Source organism: Dryobates pubescens, chromosome 13, assembly GCF_014839835.1.
Source record: "Dryobates pubescens isolate bDryPub1 chromosome 13, bDryPub1.pri, whole genome shotgun sequence".
NCBI lineage: Eukaryota > Metazoa > Chordata > Aves > Piciformes > Picidae > Dryobates > Dryobates pubescens.
Window position 1 is genome coordinate 20022895 of NC_071624.1, and position 26484 is coordinate 20049378.

Below are 26484 nucleotides of genomic sequence, written 5' to 3' on the forward strand. Positions count from 1 at the left end.
GAACAGGAGGCAAAACTTTGTCACTGTGAGGGTGCTGGAGGCCTGGAGCAGGCTGCCCAGAGAGGTTGTGGAGTCTCCTGCTCTGGAGACATTCAGAACCCACCAGGATGTGTTCCTGTGTGACCTGCCCTGGGTGATCCAGGCAGGGGGATTGGACTTGGTGATCTCCAGAGGTCCTTTCCAACCCCCTACCATTCTGTGATGATTGCAGGCATCAGGTTTTGGGAAGAGACCAGAAAGATTCCATAGCTGAGCTGTGCAAATCACTCTGTCAAGATGCAGTTTGTGTATTTAAAGCATACGAAACTTGGCAGGGTTTTGTACTCCCTGTTTTCCTTCCAGCCATAATTCCAAGCATTGACTGAAAGACAAAGGGCAGGCTCTAGCATAGCTGTAGTTAAATAGCCCAGCTGTTGAAAATGGAGCTGTAAATAAACAAGACTCTTCTTTTTCTTCTTTCCAGTCAACAGTGGAGGCAAAGTGCCTTTGAGTGATGACTTTGCACAAGTGTATTCCCTGGCTGATTCCCTTAGAATCTGGATGGTAAGATCACTCTGCAGGGTGTCTAAATCCTGGCATTTACCTGAATATTGCCCAATGCAGTGCTTAGGAATAGGGTGGAACCATGGTTTTCTCTCTCAGTGATTCTAAGCCAGGTGTTTTCACTTAGGACAAAGATAAACTCACCTCTAAGCTTTGAGCATAACTCTTTTAATGCATGCTTACACTCCTCTCCTTCCCTCAGCCCCACATTTGTCATCAGGAGTATTTGAACCTCAATTTGTCTCAAAATCAGTTAACTTTGTGTTATTTTTCAGCAGGAAAGTGTATGGTTAATTAGGAAGGTTCTTTGATAGCAGGTGGAGTTCTTCTGAGGTGTAGCATAGGAATCAATCTGCCTTCTCGGTAAGGCAGTGCTAAGAGAACAGGAAGGAGTTGCTGCTTTGAGCAAGGGAATGGCTTCAGCTCAGAGTATTTTGCATGGAATTTCCCTTGAAGCAAGCCTTGTGTCAGCAGCTCAGAGGGGAGAGAAGTGGCTGTGCCGTCCCCTGCAGCCACAGAGAGCCAAAGCTCACTGAGATTTGTCCTACCTGCAGGAGATTCTGAATGTCGCAACCAGGAGGCTTTTGAGAAGAGCTCAGTCTTACAGCCTACCTTATGGCTACTCCTGTGCTCCCCTCGGATGTGGGCTGGCCAAATGAACTGTCCTAGTATCTTATGTCCTCCTCCCTTCTCTTTCCTGCCTGCAAGAACTCCTGGCAGCTTGATGCTGCAGGGATGCAGGGAGTGCCGGTGCATGGTTGGATGGGTGACTGCCCTGTGCCCGCTGCAGCGGGGGGGATGTTTGCATCTGGCAGTCCCCTCTGGTTATATGACACAGATTTGGGAGAGGCTTAGCTCATGGCTAGCTTTCTGTCTTCTGAGCAGTGAGGGTACAGGGGAAGCCTTTTTCTTGAAGGGCTCTTGCACATCCAGTCACAAGTGAAGGAGGGGGTCTCAGCCTGCAAACCTTGAATATCTTGGTGTGAGGCTGTGGGATCTGCTCTGATAGTTCAGCTTCTGCACTTTTGGGCTGCTGGGTGTTTTGTTCTGCACTGGGGAATGGTGCATGCTGTCATCTCTTCCTGAGATTACATTCCTTTAGTGCCCTGCAGCCTTCAGAGATATACAGGGGAGTCAGATTTTTCTAACTATTTTAACATCCTGTCTGCAGTTGGAAATGAAGCAGAAATCCCTGATGAGCAGAGACAGTGACACTGAGGAGAAGCAGAATGCAGAAGCAAGCGAGGTGAACCCAGAAACTCTTGGTAAGTGCTACCTTTCCCGATGGATAAGCATCCCAGGGAGCTTAGTGAAGCATGACCTTATAAATCCTGCCCATTGTACTTGCTACAAAAGGTAATTCAGCAGCTGGAGTCCTCTTCAATGCCACTTCCACGACAGGAAGTTGCCCATGAGAGAGCAATGTGCCTTGTGGCTAGGAGGGCTAATGGTATCCTGCAATACAGTAGGAGTGTGACCACAGGTCAAGGGAGGTTCTCTAGCCCCTCTACTCTGCCCTAGTGAGGCCTAATCTGGAGTATGGGGTCCATCTCTGGGCTCACCAGCTCAAGAGAGAGGCAACTACTGGAGAGAGTCCAGGGGAGCCTTAAAGAATGATTAAGGGAACAGAACATCTCTCTTGTGAGGAAAGGCTGTGGAACCTGGGCCTGGTTAGCCTGGAGAAGAGAAGGCTGAGAGGGGACAAGGAACATGAAGTACAATTCTGGAACCCAGGAGGTTCCGTCTGACCAGGTGGAGAAGCTTGTTTGGTGTGAGGGTGCTGGAGGCCTGGAGAAGGCTGCCCAGAGAGGTTGTGGATTCTCCTTCTTTGGAGAGCTTTCAAACCTCCCTGGGCATTGTGCTCCTGGGCAAGTTGCTGTGGGTGCCCTGCTTTAGCAGGGGGTTGCACTGGATAATCTGTGGAGGTCCCTTCCAACCCCACTGTTGTGTGTAATTAAGAGCTAAAGCAGTGTACAGTCCAGGAGCTACCAGGGAGTCTGTTCTTTGCAGAAGCAGTACCTGAGAAACTGCTGCAGGGAGCGACCTCTCTCCTGGGTCACCTGGTTCTGAACTTCCTTTATTTTTGCAGATGTTTATGGCTGCACTTAAGAGAGGTTAGAATAGCAGCTGGTTGCTCTTAGAATAAAACATGTTCTCAGTGACTGCTCTGTGCCTTCTCTGCTTCAGAGGGATTGTTCAAATTTAGCATTTGGAAATCCAGACTTTGGTACCTGATGGTGTCATGATCAATGGAGCTGGGAAAACAGGACTTGTTAGGTGACTTAGCTCAGAGGAAACAGGAGGAATCACTTCCTGCCTGAGCAGAAGCTCACAAGTTTTGTCTTCGATTGTCATGTTAACTCCTCCAATTCTTGTGTTGCAGCAAAACTTTGCATGCAGAAGAGCCTTTTGTTGCTGAATTTTTTGCCTGTAAGAGCAAAGACGAAAGATTCTGCCCCAGACAGTTTGGGAGCCCAAGATACTGATGACATCCAAAAGGATGCCACTGAGAAGTGCCAAAGGAAAGGGTCCCTTGTGGACACAGACTTCCAGGCAGCACACTCAGTGCCTTCCAGCGGGGGCACTCATCCTGTTTCAAAAGAGGGCAGCCAAATGACACACTCTGACATGAAGATAAAACAAGTTCCAGACCCTCTCCCAACAGAGGAAGCTGTTCATAGCAAGCCTGTGGAGCATGCAGCTTCACAGCAGGAAGATGTGGCGTCACCTCCTTCCACCCCCACACGAAAATCTCAGCTCAGCCGTGGAAGACTGAGGCTGCTGTCCTTTAGATCCATGGAGGAGCCCAGAGCTCTTCCCACTGTGAAGGAGAAATATCCTATGCTGAAGAGCATCTTGGACTTCATTAAGGATCAGTCCCTCTCACATGAAAGGTGAGCAAATTGAAAATCGGTTGGGTTCCAACTGGGTTTCATCCAGTTCTGATGCCCTGTCATGGGCAGGGACACCTCCCACCAGCCCAGATTGCTCAAGGCCTCATCCAGCCTGAGCCTGACCTTCAACACCTCCAGAGAGAGGGCATCCACAGCCTCCCCGGGCAACCTGTGCCAGGCTCTCCCCACCCTCACTGGAAAGATTTTCTTCCTCATCTCCAGTCTCTATCTCCTCTCTCCCAGATCAAAGCCATTGTCCTTCATCCTGTCACTCCCAGCCCCTGTCCAAAGTCCCTCCCCAGCTCTCCTGGAGCCCCTTCAGGTACTGGAAGGCTGAACAGCCCCAACTCTCCCAGCCTGTCCCCAAAGGAGAGGTTCTCCAGCCCTCTGATCATCTTGGTGGCCTCCTCTGGACCCTCTCCAAATGTTCCATGTCCTTTTTTGTGCTGGCGGCACCAGAGCTGGACACTTTACTCCAGGAGGTGTCTCACAAGAGCAGAGTAGAGGAGGAGCATCACCTCCATCCTCCTGCTAGTCACCCTTCTTTGGATGCAGCCCAGGATGCATTAAAATATAGAAGCCTGACCTTTTAGGGTGGAACAAAGCAACTTTAGCTGCAATTTGGCAATGAAAACTGTTTTGTACATCAATATTTGTCAGGTTTATGTACCAGGCTTCAGTTACTCACAGCTGTGTGTGGGTTGCAGATTGGTTCACTTTTATCACACAAAACTTCAGAATGTGAAAAACAATTCCTTGGCTGTTTCTTGTCTTGCTTCTTGAGATCTGTTTGCAGAGGCATTTTGCTGCTTCTCTCCAAACAGCCAAGGCATAGTCTAGCAGAAGTGGAAATCCTTGGTACCAAATACTGAGTGGCTGCATCCCTCATTAAATTTCCTGGTGTTCTGAAAATGGAAGTCAGGAGAGAGATTTCCAGTCCTCACCACCTCTTCTAGGCTCTGCAGCTTGGACTTGAACTGCTACATTCTGCTTGAGGCTGGCTTTCTCACTGCACCTGCAGTACACAACTGCTGAAACAGAGTTGAAAATCCAGACAGCAAAGTCTTGTTGAACCATTCAATTAACCCTGCAGTTGTGAATTATTTGGGTTGTTTTAAGCACTGTGTTTTGAAGTCCTCATGGATGGGTTTTTGTTCTTATGTTTTTAAGCACTGTGTTTTTTGTTTGTGGGTTTGTGTGTGTATGTGGTTTGGTTTGGTTTTGTTTTCTTCTCAGTGTTTTAAGGGTTCTTGCTTTGAGAAGATCCCAAGGGCAGAGTATTCTGGAAGTGCTCAGGACAACTCGCCGGTGCCTAGGCTCGCTGGGACAGCCCCACTGTTTCCATCCACCCTGTGTGCTTTTCCTTCTGGAGCTTCTTGCCTGTCAGAAAGATTTTACAAAGTAAGTAATGTCTCAGCTGTGTGATTTCAAGTGTCAGGCTTGTGTTCCTCCAGGCATGGAGATTGAAAACAGCATAAAGTTAATGGTCTTCAGTCATAGAATCACAGACTGGGTTGGGTGGGAATTGACCTTTAAAGCTCATCCAGTCCAACCCCTGCAGTCAGCAGGGACATCCCTAACCAGAGCATGTTGCTCACAGCCCCAACCTGACCTGCAAGATTCCAGCCATGGGACATCTGCCACCTGTCTGGGCAGCCTGGGCCAGTTTCTCCCTACCCTCAGACATTTCTCCCTTCTCTCCACTCTCAATCTCCCTCTTTGAGTTCAAACCATTCCCATTGTCCTGTGCCAACAGGCCCTGCTCCAAAGTCTGTCCCCAACTTTCTTACAGTCCCCATGTGATGATAAAAATACAACCTGAGGATTATTTTTTTAGGCTGCTATGCATTCATTTGACAGCAACTGTTAATGATTTACAGCTGTTCATGCTGGGGGTCTCATGCAGTTGACTCACAGCCTGGATCCCTAGAAACACCTTTACAGTTCAACCAGGTGACTGAAGACAAGGAGTCTTCAGTTAATGCTTTAGATTAAGTTGCTGTCTAATTCTAGGTTGGTTTCCTTCTTGTCCAGTAAAGTTGTAGTGATCTAACCATTTGACTGGCCACTGCCTCTTTGCTGAATCTTGGTCACTCAGGACTTGTGCTTGCAAAAGCCCTTTCAGCTCATCCAGCCCAACAGTTCTTTGACTCTACCAAGGCTTCTGCTAACCCATGGCCCTCAATACCACATCTCTGCCTCTTTGAAACCTCCCAAGTGTTTAAATCAACCTAATCCCTCTCTGGCAGGAAAGCTACCTTCCAATACTGGTGCATGTTCCATCTTGTTGACCAAGCATTTGCTTGTTCATGAAACTTGCCACCTCTGGCTGTGATCCCTGCCAAGAGAAACTTTCCTGTGGGTGCACCAAAGCCTAGAGTGATGGATGTGCCAGCTGAGCTCTGCAGTGCCCTTAGCTGTGTGCCATGTGGAGGCCATGCCCATGGACACCAAACACAGCATGTGGACACCAATCATGTGCATGTGCAGTTGTTGTTCTAAGGAAGAAGCATCTCAAAACAGGAGCTCCTCTGTGCTGTTCTGGCTCATGAATTTTGTCTGATTAGGTCCTGTCTGAACTCTGTGGGCTGCCTTCTCACTTCCCAAGAGGTTTTTATGCTCATCTTACCTTCCTTTAAGATCTTGTTGAGAATTTGTGAAGCACTTTATTATCTAAAGGAGTGTTCTAGCATCAGTGCCATGGAATATTCTCTTTGCCTGTTTTGCTTTAACTTCTGACCCCTGATAAAGGATTCCTTTCCTGTCAAAGTTTCAGGCTGCATCCTGTCTGTAAAATGTGCACAAATCATGCTATCTACAAATGTGGCAGTGGATTCCAAACTACTAAACCTGAGTCCTTCATTTCTAGCTACTTTGGAAACCTGGAAGGCTGTGGGGCTGAGCTACACAAAGAGATTCGAGAGTGCTACTACCAGCTGGTTTTGTTCCTGGTGAACTCTGTGAAGGGATTTAGTGCTATAAATGACAGGTACAGTGCACTGCTTGCATGATACCCACGAGGTTGTTCTTCCCTGTCCTTCCTCTCCTCTTCCAATGTCATTTGTTATTTATTGTTTAATTACCTGTGACTCTGCTTTGCGTTCTTGACAGGGTAAAGAGCCTTGATCTTGGGATGAAAAATGCCAAGGGACCTCTGTATTAATGCCATGCAGGAAAGCAGAAGGCTTTTATCACTGTTAAAACCTTGACTTACTGCATTTTGTTAGTTACAGGTCTACCACTGCATTGGTTCTGAAGCTTAGCAGTAGAACACAAGATCACACAAACCCAGAGTAGGATCAGAGAATCCTATTGGCTGGCAAAGCCCTTTGAGCTCAGCCAGTCCAGCCATTCTCTAACTCTGCCAAGGCAGCCATGGCCCTCAGCACCACATCTCTGCTTCTTGGAAACACCTCCAGGGATGGGGATTCTGCCACCTCCCTGGGCAGCCTGTGCCAGGCTCTGAGAACCCTCTCAGTGAAGAGGTTTCTTCCAATATTCAATCTAAACCTCCCCTGGAGCAACTTGAGACCACTTCCTCTCAACCTATCTGTCGTTTCTTGGGAGAAGAGCCCAACCCCCACCTGGCTCCAGCCTCCTTGCAGGGACCTGTAGAGAGCAGTGAGGCCTTCTCTCAGCCTCCTTTTTCTCCAGGCTGAACAACCCCAGGCCCCTCAGCTGCTCCTCACCAGCCCTGTTCCCCAGATACAACAGACTTACTGTGAAATGCTTTTGCCACAATATATATCAGAGTCCTGCAACCATGACTTTGTCAGAGCTCATGTTTTGGTAATGCTCTGGTTTGAGTTGTTGGGCTTTATAGCCAGGTGTCCTAAGGAAATGAGAATTTGGGGCTTCTGATGTCTGTTTCCCTGGTAATATCTTTCAAGTCCTTTATCCAGTTTCAAGTGAGCATGGCAAAGGTTCCAAAGAGAACATGAAAATGTGCTGCAGAGAAGAGACAGAGACTCTTGCTGGTGCTCAGGCTGCAGCACAAGCTCTGTTCAAGCTTGTGCTTAAACAGAAGGTAACAGGATCCACAGAGGATAACATCTTTGTTTCAAATTGGTTCAGCTATCTTCCTCCTAAATGTTGGGAATTCAGGCATCCATAAAGCTGAGTTTCTGCTGCATGGTTAACGTGGCACAGGGCAGAGCCTGGAAATGAGTGTGCAGTGCCTGCCCCTGTCCCCAGCTGGGCTGTTTCAGTCCTAGGTTAGAGCTGTCAAATTGTCTTGTGTTTTTCTTTAGATCTCTGCTTCCAGCCTTATCATGTGTGCAGACAGCTCTACTTCACCTCTTGGATATGAGTTGGGAGCCGAGTGATCTTTCCTTCTTTGTTGAGATTCAGTTACCACATCTCCTCATGGCTACCTCACAAGAGAACATCAGTACTCATGACAGTGTCATCTGGTGAGTCAGCAGAGTGCAGCTTTCACATGGGGCTCTTAGCAGCGTTTTTGACCACGAAGGGCTCCTGAGCTTTGAGCTGAAACAAGCAGTAGAAGTGCTGCTAACAAGTGTGACCTGGTTTTGGCCCAAGGCTTTCACTGAAGTGTTTGGGTGGGGTTTTTTCAGCATTACCTGTGCAAAAAGTTATTGGAATGGTATCTTGAACCTGATCATTGCTGGAACAACTGACTTGTGCAGCATTGGAGCAGGATGCAGATAATGCTGTTCCTTGTCTGGATCAATACCAAATGTAATGACCATTACTGGTCATGCTGAGGGCATGGTGCAGGTTTAGAGCAGCTGAATTTCCTATGAATCACAGAATGGCTCAGATTGGAAGGGACTTCACACATCATCCACTCAACCTCCCTGCCATGGGCAGGGACACCTTCCGCTAGCCCAGGTTGCCCAAGGCCTCATCCAACCTGGCCTTGAATACCTCCAGGGAGGAGGCATCCACAGCCGCTCTGGCTAACCCATTCCACCCTCACATTGAAGAACTTCCTGAGCTCCAGTCTAACCCTGCCCTGCCTCAGTTTCAAACCATTCCCCCTTGTCCTGTCTCCAGACACCCTCACAAAAAGTCCCTCCCCAGCCTTCCTGTAGGATCCCTTCAGGTATAGGAAGGCAGCTCTATGGTCATGAGCCAAAAAGCTTTTAATGTCCCATCTGCTCTGCTAACAGTACCAAAAGCAGGTTTGGAAGTGGAGATTTCTCTGCTTTTGCATTCTGGTCCCCTTGTGTCTTGAGCTTGTCCCAGAGGCAAGGAGCAGGTGTCTGCATGGTCATTTGTTACCCAAGCCAACCAGAGTTTCACACTTCTGGTTTTATGAACATGTTAGAGCACTTTGTTGTGTCAAAAATCCAAGAACAGTATCCCAAATTACATTAGAGGGAAGCCTGAGTGCATTCAAACTTAATTTTGAGCTTGTTTTTCTTTTAGTCAATGGAGTGAAGAAGATGAAATTGCTGACTACAAGCAAAACTGTGAATGGATGGATGAATGTCAGGATGTGATGTTTGAGACCTGGTATGAAAAGATCGCTCAAGCTGACCCGGAGAAGCAGAGAAAGGTGACCTCATGGTTTGCTTATTTATCTGCAAGAGGGGTAAATAGGACTTCTGAAGGCCTACAAAGGGAGACAGGAGGGCTTCAGCTGATTTGTCATGAGCAGGATCCCTGGGTCCCAGTAGGCCTTCAGAAGCCTGAAGCGCTGAAAAGCTCCTTTCGGTGCGGGGGAAATGTTCTGCTTTGTGTTTAAAAAGAGCTTTTTCCGAGTCAGAAGGCAGTCAGGGGGGTCAGCAGTGTCTCTCCTGCTCCAGATGCACATGTTTGTTGCTCGGTACTGTGACCTGCTGAACGTGGACATCTCCTGTGATGGCTGTGATGAGATTGCGCCGTGGCACCGCTACCGCTGCCTGCAGTGCAACGACATGGATCTGTGTAAAACTTGCTTCCTTGGTAAGAGGCATTTAAAAAACCCTCCCAACCTTCTGCTTAAGGGCAAAGAAGATTGTCTTTTAAATTAGATAACAAAATAAAGTGCAATACTTTCTTCTGCATGTTTTAGAAATGCTGATTTTTCCATTCTGAACATGAACTGGAAACTAAGAAAGGCCCTCGATCAAAACAGATTGACAAGGAAATCTGAACCTATTCCTTTACAGGTGGGGTTAAACCTGAAGGCCACGAGGATGACCATGAAATGGTTAACATGGAGTATGCCTGTGACCACTGCCAAGGAGTTATCATAGGCCGGAGGATGAACTGCAATGTGTGCGATGACTTCGACCTCTGCTATGGATGCTACTCTGCAAAGAAATACTCTGACAGGTACTAGAAGGGGAGCTGGTCCCCCACATCCCTTGGCAGGATAGTGATGGCTAGCAGCTGAGTCAAATCAGCCACCCTCATGTTCCAGACACTTGCTGGTTTTAGTCTTGAGTGTGGAGCTTATGCACATTACACAGAAGGGCTTCTAGTGCCAGGACGAGGGACAGTGGCTTTGAGCTGGGGAAGGGGAGATGGAGACTGGAGATGAGGAAGAAAATCTTTCCAGTGACGGTAGGGAGAGCCTGGTACAGGTTACCCAGGGAGGCTGTGGATGTCCCCTGCCTAGAGGTGTTCAAGGCCAGGTTGGATGAGGCCTTGAGCAATCTGGGCTGGTGGGAGGTGTCCCTGCCCATGGCAGGGTGTTGGAACTGAATGATCTTTAAGGTCCCTTCCAACCAGCCCATTCTAGGAGTCTCTGAATTTCTACCTACTTTGTCTTCCTGTCTGTGATAAATGACCAAAACCTGCATGGCAGCAAAGGATGTCACTTCACACACATGGCTGTGTCACCATGCCTGGAGATATTTAAAAGCTGTGTAGATGTTGGGGTGAGGGCCATGGTTTAGTGTTGGGATTGGCAGTGCTGGATTAGTAGTGAAATGATGCTGTGAAATGGTGCTGTGGGTAGACAATGTGGGCTTCAGAAAAGGAAGAGCTTTGCCACCAGAGTTCTTAAAACATTCATTTTGAGTTCAGGAACTCCTGTGACACTTCAGGCTCTGTTAAATGAGCACTGCTGACATCACAGGATCGTGGAATTGTTTGGGTTGGAAGAGATCTTTAAGTCCAGCTATTAACCCAGCAACAAACCATGGTCCTCAGTACCCCATCTCCATGGCTTTGAAACCCTTTCAGGGATGGGGTCTCCACCACTGCCCTGGGCAGCCTGGTCCAGGCCTTGAAAAACCTTGTGAGGAGGAAATTGTTCCCCATGTCCACCCTAAACCTTCCCTGGGGCAACTTGAGGCTGTTTGCTCCAGTCCTGTCAGGTTAGTTTCCAGCATTTGAAGGTCCCCAGTTTGAGCCTCTGGGATGTGCTGGGGTTTGCCTCGTTTCCTGTCAGGGTCTGTATGTTAGCAGGAGAGTGGCTGCAGGTCAGGACCGTCTCCCTTTGTCTTTCAGCCACCTGCCTACGCACAGCATCACAGTGTACCCCATGGTGACCATCCGCATCAGTGACCGGCAGCGCCTCATCCAGCCCTACCTGCACAACTACTCCTGGCTGCTCTTCGCGGCCCTCACCCTCTACAGCGCGGACCTGGCCGCCGGGGAGCAGGCAGACGGAGAGAGGCTGCAGCCGCAGCTCCTCGCCCACGCCAGAGTTCTGCAGCACCAGTGCATACAGCTCATTGGAGACTGCCTGATGAAAGCACAGCATGGAAAAGGTGAGTCGGCTTCTCCTTCCCAAAACAATGGCTTGAGCCTGGGGTGGCTCCCCGTGACGCTTCCCAAGGAAAGGGGAAGCTGCTGTGTCCTTGCCTGAGAGCTGTTTATGGAGAGAGCTGATGCAGAGCAAGTGGTGCTCAGGGTCGCCAGAACGTGAGAAATGTGGTTCTGAGACAATGAATCTCTGCTTACATAAATATTGCAGACAGCTTGGCAGCTCTTGGGTGCTTGGGTCTTTTTCCAGCTTGGATGTTGTAAAGGCTTCAGTCAGTACAGCTTCGTGTCCTGTTACTAACATGTTGCTGACGCCTGAAGGACTTGAAGGAAGCAAATAAGTTGGTGGGAAATGTTGGAGGGTTTTGTGTTCTGCATCTATTGGAAGGAATTATTCATTATATTATAACTAAGGTGAAGTTTCTGGGGGTGATGTCTGTCTGTCTGGAGAGGAGGATAGGCTGAGGGAGCTGGGGTTGTTCAGCCTGGAGAAGAGAAAGCTCCAGGGAGAGCAGCCTTCGAGTACCTGAAGGGGCTATAAGAAGGCTGCAGAGGGACTGTTCCCAAAGGCCTTCAGTGACAGGACCAGGGACAATGGTTTGAAATGAGAGCAGAGCAGACTGAGATTGGATGTGAGGATCAAGTTCTGCACCATGAGGCTGCAGGAACACTGCAACAGGTTGCCCAGGGAGGTGGTTGAGGCTGGACAAGACTCTGAGCAACCTGATCCAGCAGAGGATGTCCCTGCTAACTGCAAGGGGTTGGACTGAAGGGCCTTTGGAGGACCCTTCCACCCCAAACCATTCTGTGATTTATGTGTACTGCCTACAGAAAAGGAGGTGGTACAACAGAGACCTGTGCTGAGGGAATCAAAAATTCTAGACTCAAGTTCCAGTCCTTTCACTGACAGTTTTGTCGAGCAGCTCTGATGGAGCTGGGAAGCATGCTCATCACCTCAGCTCTTTGGGGATATTTCTCTGGTCAAAAGGTTAAAAGCTAAGACAAATTTCGTTTACTTTTCATAATTTAAACTCCTGGGAGGTGTCTCTAACTCTTTGTTCAGACTTCTACCCTGGAGGTAGCTTTGTGAGGTGGGAGATGTTTCTGGTATGTAATGGAATTACAGAATTAACATGACAGGGGACATCAGCAAGCTTGCAGATGACTCCAAGCTGTGTGGTCTGGCTGAGCCACTGGAGGGAAGGGATCCATCCAAAGGGACATGGACAGGCTGCAGAGGTGGCCCAAACCAACCTCATGAAGTTCAATAGGGTCAAGTGCAAGGTCCTGAACCTGGGCTGGGGCAATCCCAAGCACAAATCCAGGCTGGGTGAGGAATGGCTGGAGAGCAGCCTGCAGGAGAAGGCCTTGAGGGTGTCAGTTGGTGACAAACTGCCTGGGACCCCACCTGCAGCACTGCTTCCAGTTGTGGTGCCCTCAGCACAAGGACATGGAGCTGCTGGAGCAGATCTAGAGGAGACCATGAAGGTGATCAGAGGCTGGAGAGCCTCCTCTATGGGGACAGGCTGGGAGAGCTGGGGCTGTTCAGCCTGGAGAAGAGAAGGCTGCAGGGAGACCTTACAGCAGCCTTCAGTACCTGAAGGGGCTCCAGGAGAGCTGGGGAGGGACTTTGGACAAAGGGCTGGGAGTGCCAGGATGAGGGACAATGGCTTTGAGCTGGGAGAGAGGAGATGGAGACTGGAGATGAGGAAGAAATTCTGTGGAGTGAGGTTGGGGAGATTCTGGCACAGGTTGCCCAGGGAGGCTGTGGCTGCCTCCTGTCTGGAGTTGTTGAGGGCCAGGCTGGATGAGGCCTTGAGCAACCTGTGCTGGTGGGAGGTGTCCCTGCCCATGTCAGGGGGTTGGAACTGGAAGATCTTCAAGGTCCTTTCCAACCCAAACTGTTTTATGAATCTGTGAATCCTTTTCTGGAGCTGATACTCAGAAGTGTGAGGGAAGTTTTCAGTTCTCTTTTCAAACACTCCAGCTCTGCTTTTTGCCCCCTCTCACCACTCCACAGCTCACCAGCTTTTATGACTCTCTTACTTTCAGGTGTGAAGAATTTAGCTCTCCTCTGCATGCTACCAGAAAGTGAATCCTTCTCTGACAATGACACTGTTTCAGTCAGTCCTCCCACAGACGCTGCTCCAAAAAGTCCTGCTGGTGATAAAGCAGTGAAGGGGAAAGAGGAGAAACCCAGCACAGGCTCTTTGCTGTGTTGCAGTGTAAGTGCTGTCACCTACAGGACCCCTGCTGACTGAGTGATCTTCAAAGCTTCACCATCCTGTTCTGCATGTGTAGCTGGAAGAGTGGAAAGTGATTCTGTTCTCCCAAGTGACTAGCAATAGGATGTGAGAAAATGGGATTAAGTAAGGGGGAGGTTTAGCTTGGATATTATGAACAATTTCTTTCCTGCAGGAGTGGTCAGGGATTGGCACAGGCTGCCCAGGGAGGTGGTGGAGTCTCCATCCCTGGAGCTGTTCAAGAACCTATAGATATGGTGCTTGAGGACATGGTTTAGTGCTTATGGGAGCTGAGTTATGGTTTGACTCAATGATCTTGAGGATCTTTTCTAACCTTCATGATTCTGTGATGATTTCATTTGTAGGTAGGAGGTGGGGGGCAAGGGCCCAGTTGTTAGCTGGTTCATGTTTTGGATGCAGCTGATAAGAGCCACAAGCAGTGTGTGCTGACAGCTGCAGCACGAAAGCCCTGAAGGAAGGGACAAAGATGACTTCTTTTATCTGAAAGTCCTGTGATTTCCCCTTCTTGTTAGCACACTTTGGGCAGAAGAAAGTTTCCTGCACCGTATGAAACTGTTCTGGTGAAATGAATTTGTGCACTGAGACAGGAGCAGAGCAGCAAAATCCATTTCACTGTGAGGGAGTCTGGGACATGGACAGAGCAGGAAGTTCTTAACCAGTAAATGGTTTTGATAGGAAGCTGTGGAGGCTGCAGCTGTGGAAGTTTTCAAAACCAAATTGGATGAGGCCTTCAGCAGCCTGTGCTGGTGGGAGGTGTCCCTGCCCATGGCAGGGGGTTGGCACTGGATGGACTTTAAGGTCCTTTCCAACCCAACCCATTCTGTGATGCTGTGCTATTGGAGGCAGAACATGAGTCTGGTGCAGATGAATGGTTGCTTCTTTCTGTGGTGGTTTCTGCAGATACTCAGCATTGTTTTAATCTTTATTGCCTTTGTTCTATTTTTAGATGAGAGGAGATACTCAAATTGAAATCCAGTCTCCTGCAGGAGATAAAGTAGAAAAACAAGGAAGTGAAAGCAAAGCTGTCTGTGCAAAGAAAGCTGCTCTGAGCCCAGAGTCAGACATAGCTGTGGCTGCTGCTGCTGCTCCAACAGGTAAAAGTCTTTTCTCCTTTTCCCTGTCACACAAACCTCCATTCACATGCAAAGCAGACAGCTGTGGTGTTTCTCCTAGCCCATTTTTTCCCTTTTGGAAATGTTTTTAATTCAAATGAACTCTTTGCTTTGCTTTGTAGAATCCTGCCTCAGGTGCTGCTTTGAACAGCTGCTACGTTGTAGCTGGGTTCAAGTATTCTACAAATGGGAGTGGAATTCTCTATGGGGCCAGGCTGGGAGAGCTGGGGCTGTTCAGCCTGGAGAAGAGAAGCCTCCAGGGAGACCTTACAGCAGCCTTCCAGTACCTGAAGGGGCTCCAGGAGAGCTGGGGAGGGACTTTTGACAAGGACTGGGAGTGCTAGGATGAGGAACAATGGCTTTGAGCTGGGAGAGGAGATTGAGACTGGAGATGAGGAAGAAATTCTATGGAGTGAGGGTGGGGAGATTCTGGCACAGGTTGCCCAGGGAGGCTGTGGCTGCCTCCTGCCTGGAGGCGGTCAAGGCTAGGCTGGATGAGGCCTTGAGCAACCTGTGCTGGTGGGAGGTGTCCCTGTCCATGACAGGGGGTTGGAATTGGATGGTCTTCAAGGTCCCTTCCAACCCAAACCATTCCATGAGTTCCCCTGAGGTGTATCCATGAATGTTCCTGTTGGTCTAACACAATACTTTTTCTTACTTGGCACCAGAAGTGACTCTATTGCTGTAGAGCTGGTGAGATGGATCTGTCACTGCCACTTTCCTTCCTCTGTTTTTATTAGAGCTGTAAATCTTTGTTCATTTTTACCATCTTTTACAAGGACTTGCTGTCACTTCTTTTGTCTGAGGGATTTTCTCCTTTTGTTTGAATTTCCAAAGCAGATGACTGCCTCTCTGAGGATTCCACCCAGAAGCAAGCAGAGAAGCTTTTACTACCTAGCCAAGAACAAGTTTTTGCTGAGTGCTCTCAGAAGAGGATCCTGGGACTCCTGGCAGCTATGTTACCACCTTTCAAATCGGTTAGTTCATTTTGCCTTCAGTCTGGGTCACTCTCTAGGTGTCACAGATAACATGAATGAATCCATAGCCAGTTAACTGTGGGAGAATGGTTCTTGTTGCTTACAGGTTATGCAACACAAAGTTGGGAAGTCTTAAGGCATTTCACATGGCTGGGGGATGTGAGGGCTTGTTCCTGGGCAGAGGGAGAGGGAGGGGGGTTTCAATTTCCCTGTGAAGCAGTCTTTCTGAACTGTTCAACACAGTATAAATCATCAGCTTAGGTATGTGTCAGGCCAGCTTAACAGGTTGGCCACTGAAGCAGGGTCCCAGGCTCTCATTTCCTTTGGTCCCATTAGGACAGAAGCTGTGTGTGTGCTTGCACTTGGCCTCAGCCCCTGGTTTCCTTGCCCTTACCGAGATTTTCTTTTGCTATAGGGCTCTACAATGTCGTTGATCAACCTGGAACAGATCCTTCCACTGATGTTCCAGGTGGTCATCTCAAATGCTGGCCACCTAAATGAGACTTACCATTTAACACTGGGCCTGCTGGGCCAGCTCATCCTGCGCCTGAAGCCTGCAGAAGTGGATGCTGCAGTGGCTGAAGTCCTCTCAGCCAAGCATAATCTCTTTGCTGCGGGAGATGGATCTGCACTGCCAGAGGGCTGGAAAACAACTCACCTTCTGTTCAGCCTGGGGGCTGTGTGTTTGGACAGGTGCTTCCTCTCTTTAACCCCTTAGCTCTTCTCTGATGACTCTCATTTTCTCTCATGTTTGCCCCCATGCATGGAGACTTTTTGATAGAAAATTGATCCAACCTCTACCCTGATCATACTCTGCAGCCCTTGTCACAGTGAGAATCTCTTAACTGCCCTCCAAAAGAAGGCTGCCTGTTGAGTGGCTTCACTTCCTGTGCTTACCTCCAGAGCATGTTAGGGTAGAAGAAGTTTGGAAACTTGGAGTGAACCCAGCCTAGAGTCCTGAGTTTCTGGTGTGACATGAACTCTGTCCCATTGAGTTCCACATCTCTTGTGTGATGGCAAAGGAGGGCAGTGTGTCCTGTGGTAATCAGTGCTGAGTTCTGGATCTAGACCTTTTCTGGAAGAGTAGCAGAGAGTTTTTTGTATGGTAAAATTGTCCTGGAAACAGCAAGGAGGGGCAGGGCAGATGTCCCAGTTTGATCTTGAGAAAGCTCCCAAGCATTCTAAGATGAATGTCATGGCTGTTAAATATGCCCAGGGTACTTTGCACTGCAGTGGTGCTTCACAGGTTAAAAACCAAATAACATCTATGACATTTAAAGGCAGAATATCCAGAGGGTCAGTGAGGGAGAAGATTTTCTCAAAGACTTTAGATCAAGGAGGCCAATCTCTCTAGATTGTGATTCTGTGACTACACAAATAATAGATCTGGTTGGAAGAGACCTCCAAGCTCATCCAGTTCAAGCTTTGACCCAGCACTGCAGGGTCAGCGCTAAACCATGTCCCTAAGCACCAGGCCCACACACTTCTTAAACACCTTCAGGGATGGTGACTGCAGCACTGCCCTGGGCAGACCATTCCAATGTCTGAGAGCCCTTCCAGTGCAGAAATATTTCCTGAGCTCCAGCCTGAGCCTCTCCTGGTGCAGCTTGGAGCCATTTTCTCTGCTCCTGTCCCTTGCCACCAAGGAGCAGAGGCTGCCCCCTCCTCACTGCAACCTCCCTTCAGGGGAGCAATGAGGTTTCCCCTCAGCCTTCTCTTCTCCAGCCTGAACATCCCCAGCTCCCTCAGCCCCTCAGGTGCCCAGGTGCTCCAGCCCCTTCTCCAGCCTCCTCAATGTTCTTCCTGGAGTGAAGGGCCTAGAGGTGAACACAAACACTCAAGGTGTGGCCTCAGCAGTGCTGACACAGGGGAATGGTCACCTCCCTGTCCCTGCTGGGCACCCTGTTTCTGATCCAAGCCAGGCTTTCTTGGCCACCTGAGCACTGCTGGCTCATGTTCAGTTGACTGTCAACCAACACCCCCCAGGTCCTTCTCCAAGGTGCAGCCTGCCATCCACATATCCCCAAGCCTATAGCTCCCCATGGGGTTGTTGTGACCCAGGTGCAGGACCTGGTGCTTAGCCTTGTTGAACTTCCCCCAATGAGCCTTGCCCCATGAGTCTCACCTGTCCAGATCCCACCCTCTAGCAGATGGACACAGTCACCCAGCTTGGTGCCATCTGCAGACAGTGAGGGAGAGCAGGTAGCAGGTGAGCAATAGAGCAGCTCCTGAGGGGCAAAGGCAAAACGCTGAGCCCTGAAGTAGATTTAGGAGTGAAAGGTGGCAGTTATCAGGCACACTGACTACAGACAGAATGGACTTGCAGTCCCAAATCAGCCTTCCTAACACAGCCTGCTGTTGTCTGCAGCCGGGTGGGCCTGGACTGGGCCAGCTCCATGGCAGACATCCTGCGGGCGCTGAACGCCTGCGCACAGTGGCACGAGGTGATCGCCGCCTTCACCGAGCACTGCGTCCAGCAGCTGCCCTTCCAGCTGAAGCACACCAACATCTTCACCCTGCTGGTGCTGGTGGGCTTTCCTGAGGTGAGTGGTCTGGGGATACTCAAGGAAATTAAATTGGTCAGAGCTTTGAGGTGTCTGTTTGTAAAGAGTTAGGGTTTGGTCCCCTGGGAGCATTGCTCTAAGCTGTCCAAAGCCGGTGGTGTTGGAGTTCACATCTCCCCACTTGCACACTCAGCTTTCATGAGGAAGGCTGTAGCTGGTTGTGCCTTGCAGTTCTTCCAGTGCTGCTTAGAACTATCATGAAAAAAAACAGTTGAGAGCATCTGAGTATCAAAAGGAGCAGCTTCTACCAGCAAAACAATCCAAGCTCAGTCTTGATAGTTCTAATGGGCACATTGCCTATGTAGAATGCAGTTGGCTGTTCATAGATTCATAGAATCCTAGAATGGGTTGGGTTGGAAGGGACCACAAAGCTCATCCAGTTCCAACCCCCTGCCATGGGCAGGGACACCTCCCACCAGCACAGGTTGCTCAAGGCCTCATCCAGCCTGGCCTGGAACACCTCCAGGCAGGAGGCAGCCACAGCCTCCCTGGGCAACCTGTGCCAGAGTCTCCCCAGCCTCACCCTCAAGAATGTCTTCCTCATCTCCAGTCTCAATCTTCTCTCTCCCAGCTCAAAGCCATTGTCCCTCATCCTGGCACTCCCAGCCCTTGTCACAAGTCCCTCCCCAGCTCTCCTGGAGCCCCTTCAGGTACTGAAGGCTGCTGTAAGGTCTCCCTGGAGGCTTCTCTTCTCCAGGGTGAACAGCCCCAGCTCTCTCAGCCTGTCCCCACAGAGGAGGTTCTTCAGCCCTCTGATAATTTTTTTTGGCCTCCTCTGGACCTTCTCCTGCAGTTCTATGTCCTTCTCTGTTGGAGACACCAGAAATGGACACAGGACTCCCGGTAGAGTGTCAGCAGAGCAGAGGGACAGAATCCCCTCCCTGTCCTGCTGCTCTCACTTCTCTCTCATGGCTGGGATTGTTTGTAGCAGAAGTGAGCTGCCATTGTCTGAGGGTCAGGAAATGCCTGGCAGTGAGCAGATTGTTCAGCTAAGAAATTGCCCCCCCAAACAGAAGCAAATGTAAGCCTTGTCAGAGGTGTCTGTGTGTCTGCAAAGAGCTCTCCCAAGTCCTAGCAGGCGTGGGCTGCGATTGCAGGTGCTGTGCATGGGGACGCGCTCCGTGTACGTGGACAACGCCAACGAGCCGCACAGCGTCATCATCCTCAAGCACTTCACTGAGAAGAACAGGGCAGTGGTGGTGGACATCAAAACCAGAAAGAGAAAAACAGGTGCTGTGAAGTGTGTGTTTTGTCAGAGAATCAGAGCATTTCCTGAAACGTTGCTAGGGATGCATGAGAACCTCTGGGACCTGGCCAGGCTGCAGAGCTGGGCAGAGGAAACCTCATGAAGTTCAGCAGGGGTAAGTGCAGGGTCCTGGCCCTGGGGAGGAACAACCTCCTGCAGCAGGGAAGCAGCTCCACAGAGAAGCACCTTGGGAGTCCCGGTGGACGAGAAGTTACCTGTGAGCTAGCCATGTGCCCTCATGGCCAAGGAAGCCAATGGTGTCCTGGGGTGCATGAAGAAGAGAGTGGCCAGCAGGGCAAGGGAGGTTCTCTTCCCTCTTCTCCTCCAGGAGATGTGTCTGGATACTTTAGAATAATGTGTTTTATGGCACAAAACTCACCAGAAAAGAGCAATAAAAGCCCAGAGCAGAATGCTGCCTCCTGGGTCCTGTTCATTGCACCTGAGGGAATTTTCTTGCTTGTGTTTCACCTTGTTTGAAGTTGGCCAAGCTCCACATTCACCATGGTGCATTTCTGAGAGTGGAGGCTTTCAGCTTTAGCATGATAGAATTGTCAGGGCTGGAAGGGATCACAAAGCTCATGCAGCTCCACCCCGCTGCTATGGGCAGGGACCCCTCCCACTAGCCCAGGTTGCTCAAAGCCTCATCCAGCCTGCCCTTGAACATCTCCAGGGAGGGAGCCTCTGATATGCTGTTTTCTCTCCTGCAGTGAAGGACTATCAGTTGATTCAGAAGTGTGGCCAGGAAGGCAGTGATCCCCAGACTCAGCTCAGACAATACCTCCAGCACTTTGTTCTTATATCCACGCACCTTCTGCAGACCACCATCGACAGCAGCTACGCTGAGGCTGTGGAAGCCACCTGGGTCTTGTCACTGGCTCTAAAAGGGCTTTACAGAACACTTAAGGTATCTTTGACACGTGGAATGTTGTGGATAAATTATGGAATGCTGGAGGTTGGAAGGGGCCTCCATAGATCAAGTCCAGAATTTGAAGTTCATGTTCCACTTGCACTGCAGGACCCTGGGTATTGGGTGATCCAGTTGGGAAGCTGACACAAAGTCGTTCCTCTCATAACTGGCTCCTTCTAGTCCCTCTCTGTAGGGGGCTGAAAATATTTCTAAGCTTTAAAGAGCATTTATGAGGCCAAGGTGGGAGCTGAATTACTTTTGCTGTCTGAGGGCTGACCATTCAGCAAGGCTAAAGAAGAAATTTCCAGGGATAACCCCTCCCAGGGTGAAGTTCACTTGGCCTTGCTTTTACTCCTGAAGTACTGGAAGAGGGGACCTGGGCTTTCTTCAACTGTCAGAGCAAAACAGATGCCCAGTTACTGCTAGGTGTATGTCAGAGATGGGACTCCTAAGGTAATTGAAATGGGGATTTGTATTTTGAGGGGGGTTAGGCAAATGAGAAGATTGTCAACATAATTAATCTGAGGAGGAAATTAATCTGAGGCCATGTGATACAGTGTTCCCTGTTCACTTGTGTGTCTGTCTCTGTTTGTAGATTCATGGCTTTAAGGAGGTCCAAGCTGCCTTTCTTCAGTCTGGTTTACTCAAGCTTCTAGTCAAGAAATGTAGCAAAGGAACTGGCTTCAGCAAGACCTGGCTTCTGAGAGACCTGGAGGTAAGAAGAGTTCTGTCAGGCTTGACACAGTGGCTGAAAGGTAATGGCACTGCACTGCCCTTCTGTGAAGAAAGTCTCAAGAGTATTTCTAATGAATCCCTGCATCTAATGCATCCTGCATCTGCCTTCCTCTGGCCATCACCACAGAATGGTTTGGGCTGCAAGGGACCTTCAAGATCACCCAGTTCCAACCCCCTACCATGGGCAGGGACACCTCCCACCAGCCCAGGTTGCTCAAGGCCTCATCCAGCCTGGCCTTGAGCACCTCCAGGCAGGGGACATCCACAACCTTCCTGGGCAACCTGTTCCAGTGTCTCCCCACATTAACTCTTAAGAATCTCTTCCTCGTCTCCAGTCTCAATCTCCCCTCTCCCAGCTCAAAGCCATTGTCCTCATCCTGTCCCTCCCAGTCCTTGTCACAAGTCCCTCCCCAGCTCTCCTGGAGCCCTCCAGGTACTGGAAGGCTGCTCTGAGGTCTCCCTATAGCCTTCTCTTCTCCAGGCTGAACAGCTCTGACTGTCTCAGCCTGTTCTCATAGGGGAGGTTCTCCAACCCTCTGATCATCTTTCTGGCCTCCTCTGGACCCATTCCAACAGTTCCTTATTAACCTGACTGCATTTGAAAGAAATTTGAAAGATGAGGCATTAGCCTCCTGCTCAGAGGCCTTCAGGAGTTTTATTTGGACTGTTCTTGAAAATTCTGTTCATGAGTTTAAAAACCACCACACTAACCTTGAAGGAGAGCATTACTTGCATTGTGCACATCAACAAGGTAGTGCTGACCTGCAGTGTGGGCATGGCCTCTCTGTAGGTGTCTGAAGTGCTGGAGGGCAAGTGTGGCTCAGCTATTGGTTATGTTGTATCATAGCTAAGCGTGGTGGCCAATCATACTTGGGGTGGTAGAACTTGATGAGGCCTGGAGCAACCTGATCAAGTTGAAGATGTCCCTGCTGACTGCAAGGGGGTTGGGCAAGATGACCTTGGAGGGTCCAATGCAATCTGTGAAGCTGTGAAATGAGACAGGGCAAGAGTAAAGCCTTGGCATTCCTTGGAGAAGTTGTCCCAAGTGGTTGGTTAAAAATGCTGCAGGATCACAGAATCATAAAGAATGGGAAAGACCTTTAGGATCATTGAGTCCAGCTGTAACCTAGCTATCATGACCACTAAACCGTGTCCTGAAGCATCACATCTACAGCTTCTTGAACAGCTCCAGGGATGGGGACTCCAGCATTTCCCTGGGCAGCCTGTGCCAGTCCCTGACCACTCCTGCAGCAAGGAAATTCTTCCTCATCTCCAACCTAACCCTCCCCTGGCACAACTTCAGGATATTTCCTCTCATCCTATTGCTGCTCACTTGGGAGCAGAGCCCAACCCTGACCTGGCTCCAGCCTCCTTTCAGGAAGCTGTTGAGAGCCATGAGGTCTCCCCTCAGTCTCCTCTTCTCCAGACTGAACACCCCCAGCTCTCTCAGCTGCTCCTCATATGATGCCCTCCAGACCCCTAACCAGCCTCACTGCTGTTCTCTGGACACCCTCCAGCCCCTCAATGTGTTTCTTACACTGTGGTGCCCAGACCTGAACACAGGATGTGGGATGGCCCTGTCCAAGTCTTAAAATGTTCTTAGCAAATGCAGATTGCAGATCCAGAAATAGCCCCCAGCTGCCTCACCATGTGCTGCCTTTTCTCTCTGCAGATCTTGTCAATCATGTTGTATTCCTCAAAGAAAGAGATCAGCTCCCTGGCTGAACGTGAGGAGACTGAGCTGGAAGAAAGAGATCAAGATCAAGATGTGGAGCAACCTGTTATTGGTCCTGTTGATACAGAGCAGAACAAACTTGATCCTCTTGAGGGTTTGGATGAAGCAACCAAAATATGCTTCTTGGTACTTCAAATTTTTTGACTCTTGTGAATTTGCTACTTGCATGAAGTAGGTGGGAGTTTATGAAGCTGGTTGCCTTCTGAATGTAGAGTGGTGGGGCTGTGATATCAATGGCTCATTGTTCCAGTAGCTGAAGGGATCCTACAGGAAGGCCACAGAGGGACTTTTCCTCAGGGTGTCTGGAGACAGACAAGGGGGAATGGATTGAAGCTGAGGCAGAGCAAGACTAGACTGGAGCTGAGGAAGAAGTTCTTCAGCAGTAGTGAGAGTCTGGAACAGGTTGCCCAGGGAGGTTGTGGATGCCTCCTGCCTGGAGGTGTCCAAGGCCTGGTTGGATAAGGACTTGAGCAGCTGAGTCTAGTTGAGAGGTATCCCTGCCCATGGCAGGGAGGTTGGAACTGGATAATCTCTGAGGCCCCTTCCAACCTGAGCCATTCTGTGGTTATCTAAAGGAAATAAACTGGAACCACAGTAATTAACACTGCAAAATCACTGTGTGGGTTTCCTGCTCCATCACTTTGCATTTTCACTAGTCCAGATCTTCATTAATTCTCTACCTATATAAGTGGGGAGATGACACCTGGGTCAGCCTTCAGCTCCTCTTCCTGGTTTCTCTGTCTCCTTGCTCAGATGACACACGATGCACTGAATGCACCTCTCCACATCCTCAGAGCCATGTATGAGCTGCAGATGAAGAGGACAGATTCCTTTTTCCTGGAAGTGCAAAAGAGGTAGGTGCAAGACTGGGTCCAGCAGAAAACCAGTGATAGATGTGGGTGGTAACCTGAAATAGAAGAGGTGCTGAACAGGAGCTGTGCCAAGAGTGTGATTTGCTTTTCATGTGTGGCAAAGTAAGGAAATAAACTCCACTGAGGTCTCTTTATGGAAACCACCACTCGAACATTGCACCTTTTTGTCAGGATGTGACTCCCATCAGAAGAGCCACTCTGTCAAATTGTCCCAGCTGAAGAAGAATGGAGAACTTATATGAGGCTTCTAGGAACCAAAGCAAGTCCTGGAGCCACCATCTCCTCACAGAAATGAGCAGCTGTCTGGCCTTCAAACCTCTGACTCCTTAGACCAGCATGGACTGGGCAGAACAATGTAGCCTGGGCCAGAGTGGCTGAAAGGCTGCCCAGCAGGGAAGGACCTGGGGTTGCTGGTTGACAGAGGCTGAAGATGAGCCAGCAGTGTGCTCAGGTGACCGAGAAGGCCTCCAGCATCCTGGCCTGGATCAGCAATGGTGTGGGCAGCAGGAGCAGGGCAGGGATTGTCCCCCTGGACTCAGCCCTGGTGACCCACAACTTGAATCCTGGCTTCAGTTATGTTCCTCTCACTCCAAGAAGGACATTGAGGAGCTGGAACAGGTCCAGAAAAGGGCAATGAAGCTGGGAAGGGGTTTGGAGAACAGGGCTGGGGAGGAGCAGCTGAGGGAGCTGGGGGTATTGAGCCTGGCAGAGAGGAGGCTGAGGGAGACCTCCTTGCTCTCTGCAGCTCCCTGAGAGGAGGCTGGAGCCAGGTGGGGGCTGGGCTCTGCTCCCAAGGAACAAGCAATAGGATTAGACCAAATGGCCTCAAGTTGCCCCATGGGAGCTTTTGGTTGGACATTAAAAGAAAATTCTTCACTGAAAGGCTTCTCAAAGCCTGGCACAGGCTGCCCAGGGAGGTGGCTGAATCCCTGTCCCTGGAGGATTTTGAAATAGAAAGAGATGTGGTGCTGAGGCCATGGATTTGCACCAACCTTGGCAGAGCTGCAGAATGGTTGGACTGGGTGAGCTTAAAGGGCTTTTGCAAGCAAAACAATTCCATGATTCTAGGATTAAAACTCTTTCAGGTAGGAGAGAGCTGTATGGAGAAATAAATCTTGCAGAGAACTTGGTGCAAGAGGCAGTCTGCTGGGAAAGCTGCTTCCTGTGAGAGCTCATTGCTCTCTACAGCTCCCTGAAAGGAAGCTGGAGCCAGGCAGTTGCTGGTCTCTTCTCCCAAGGACTGAGAGGCAGAATGAGAGGAAACCGCTTCAGGATGCACCAGGGGAGGTTGAGGTTGCACATGAGGAACAGTATTGTCCTCGAAGTGGTTGTCAAGGCCTGGCTCAGGCTGCCCAGGACAGTGGTGGAGTCTCCATCCCTGGAGGGGTCTCAAAGTCATAGAGATGTGGTGCTGAGGGCCATGGTTTAGCACCAGACTTGATGAAGTTAGATAATGGCTGGACTCAATGATCTGAAAAGTCTCTTTCGACTAAAAGATGGTTCTAAACATAGGTAGAGTTTAATGAATCCTGAAACAGAAGGTGGGAAGCTTTTATTTGCATTGAATTGGATGAATTCAGGACTGATGTACTTTGCATCACTTTCCAAACACATTTGTGGTTCCTTGTTTGTTTCTTTTTGCCTCTCCAAAGGTTTGATGGAGATGTGATCACAACAGACGAGAGGATCCGGACACTGGCTCAGAAATGGCAGCCCAGCAAGCGCCTGAGGCTGGAGGAGCAGAGCTCAAAAGCTGTGGACACAGATATGATCATCCTGCCATGTCTGGTACATGCAGCTCCACACAGAGGAGCAGTTGTGGAGTCAGTCAGTCAGTTTTGTTCAGCAGATTCAAACCTGGGATTATCATTTATTTTTTTTAACGTTTGAGGTCAAGAGGCTGGGGCCAGACTCTGCCCAGTGGTGCCCAGGGACAGCACAGGGGGCAGTGGGCACAGAGTGGAGCCCAGGAGGTTGGATGTGAAGAGGAGGAGAAAGTTGTTTGGTGTGAGGGTGCAGGAGGCCTGGAGCAAGCTGCCTAGAGAGGTTGTGGAGTGTCCTTGTGTGGAGAGCTTCCAACCTGCCCTGGGCATTGTGCTCCTGGGCAAGCTGCTGTGGGTGCCCTGCTGGAGCAGGGGGTTGGACTGGATGGTCTCCAGAGGTCTCTTCCAACCCCTCCATGCTGGAGTTCTGGGATTTTATGTCCAAGTGAATAAGCAAGGCCCAAGGACAAGAAGTGCATCTTGGAATTTCTCCCTTAAGGAAATGAGAGAACTTGAGTCTCAGCTCAGCTGTCATTGCAGGCTGTCATTTCCTCTCCTTCTGCAAGAGAGATTGTATCTGATTCCTGTAAGCTTATCCCCTCAGTGTTACTGCTTTAGCATTTTATTGTTATCTTGCAGTAATTTCAGCAGGAACAAGGAAGCAAAGGATGTCTCTTGTGGAGCAGACCCTGCACTTGCACGCTTTAGGTTTTGCATACCAGCATGGTCCCACAGCTGTGCTTTATTGTGGCTGCTGGTTCCTGGCTGTGTGCTATCACCAGCAGAGCTCTCAGTTGCACAGCAAAGTGATCAGGGGCTTCCTGAAGTAGCTTCACATAATTACAAGAAGGAAAATAGGCCTTAAACAGTTTATAGAGAGGCTGTGAAATACCCACCCCTGGAAATTCTCCAGACTTCCCTTCACAAAGCCTTGTTTTTGAAGTTGGCTCAGCTCTAGGGACCAGAGTATCTCCACACTTTCCTTCCAACCTGACTCACTCCATGTCACAAATAGCATGGCACTTGGCTGCTTTACCCTTGTAGGTTAGCTTAAATCAGTGCTTCTGGTTGGAGGTCTGAGTGCTCTTTCCCCTGCTGTGTGGAGCCATGGATGTGTCTGTTGGCAGAAACAGCCCAGTAAGCAGCTGTGGCCTGGGCTGCATCAGAAAATGTGTGGGCAGCAGGACAAGGAGGGGATTCTGTCCCT

The 26484-nt window shown here is 49.7% G+C and overlaps 1 protein-coding gene across 1 annotated transcript in view; it reads left to right on the top strand.

Moving 5' to 3' along the window:
- Window positions 1-26484, top strand: part of ZZEF1 (zinc finger ZZ-type and EF-hand domain containing 1) — an 88307-nt gene that overhangs the window by 43661 nt on the left and 18162 nt on the right. Inside the window, exons 27-47 of the mRNA XM_054167015.1 lie at window positions 464-543; window positions 1715-1808; window positions 2927-3437; window positions 4674-4838; window positions 6307-6426; window positions 7688-7849; window positions 8832-8961; window positions 9212-9350; window positions 9557-9722; window positions 10845-11107; window positions 13155-13327; window positions 14313-14460; window positions 15316-15455; window positions 15871-16148; window positions 17824-17998; window positions 19117-19249; window positions 19973-20169; window positions 20768-20887; window positions 22580-22768; window positions 23396-23496; window positions 25167-25302. Coding sequence (XP_054022990.1) covers window positions 464-543; window positions 1715-1808; window positions 2927-3437; window positions 4674-4838; window positions 6307-6426; window positions 7688-7849; window positions 8832-8961; window positions 9212-9350; window positions 9557-9722; window positions 10845-11107; window positions 13155-13327; window positions 14313-14460; window positions 15316-15455; window positions 15871-16148; window positions 17824-17998; window positions 19117-19249; window positions 19973-20169; window positions 20768-20887; window positions 22580-22768; window positions 23396-23496; window positions 25167-25302 — 3620 coding nt within the window. The remainder of the gene's footprint in view (window positions 1-463; window positions 544-1714; window positions 1809-2926; window positions 3438-4673; window positions 4839-6306; window positions 6427-7687; window positions 7850-8831; window positions 8962-9211; window positions 9351-9556; window positions 9723-10844; window positions 11108-13154; window positions 13328-14312; window positions 14461-15315; window positions 15456-15870; window positions 16149-17823; window positions 17999-19116; window positions 19250-19972; window positions 20170-20767; window positions 20888-22579; window positions 22769-23395; window positions 23497-25166; window positions 25303-26484) is intronic.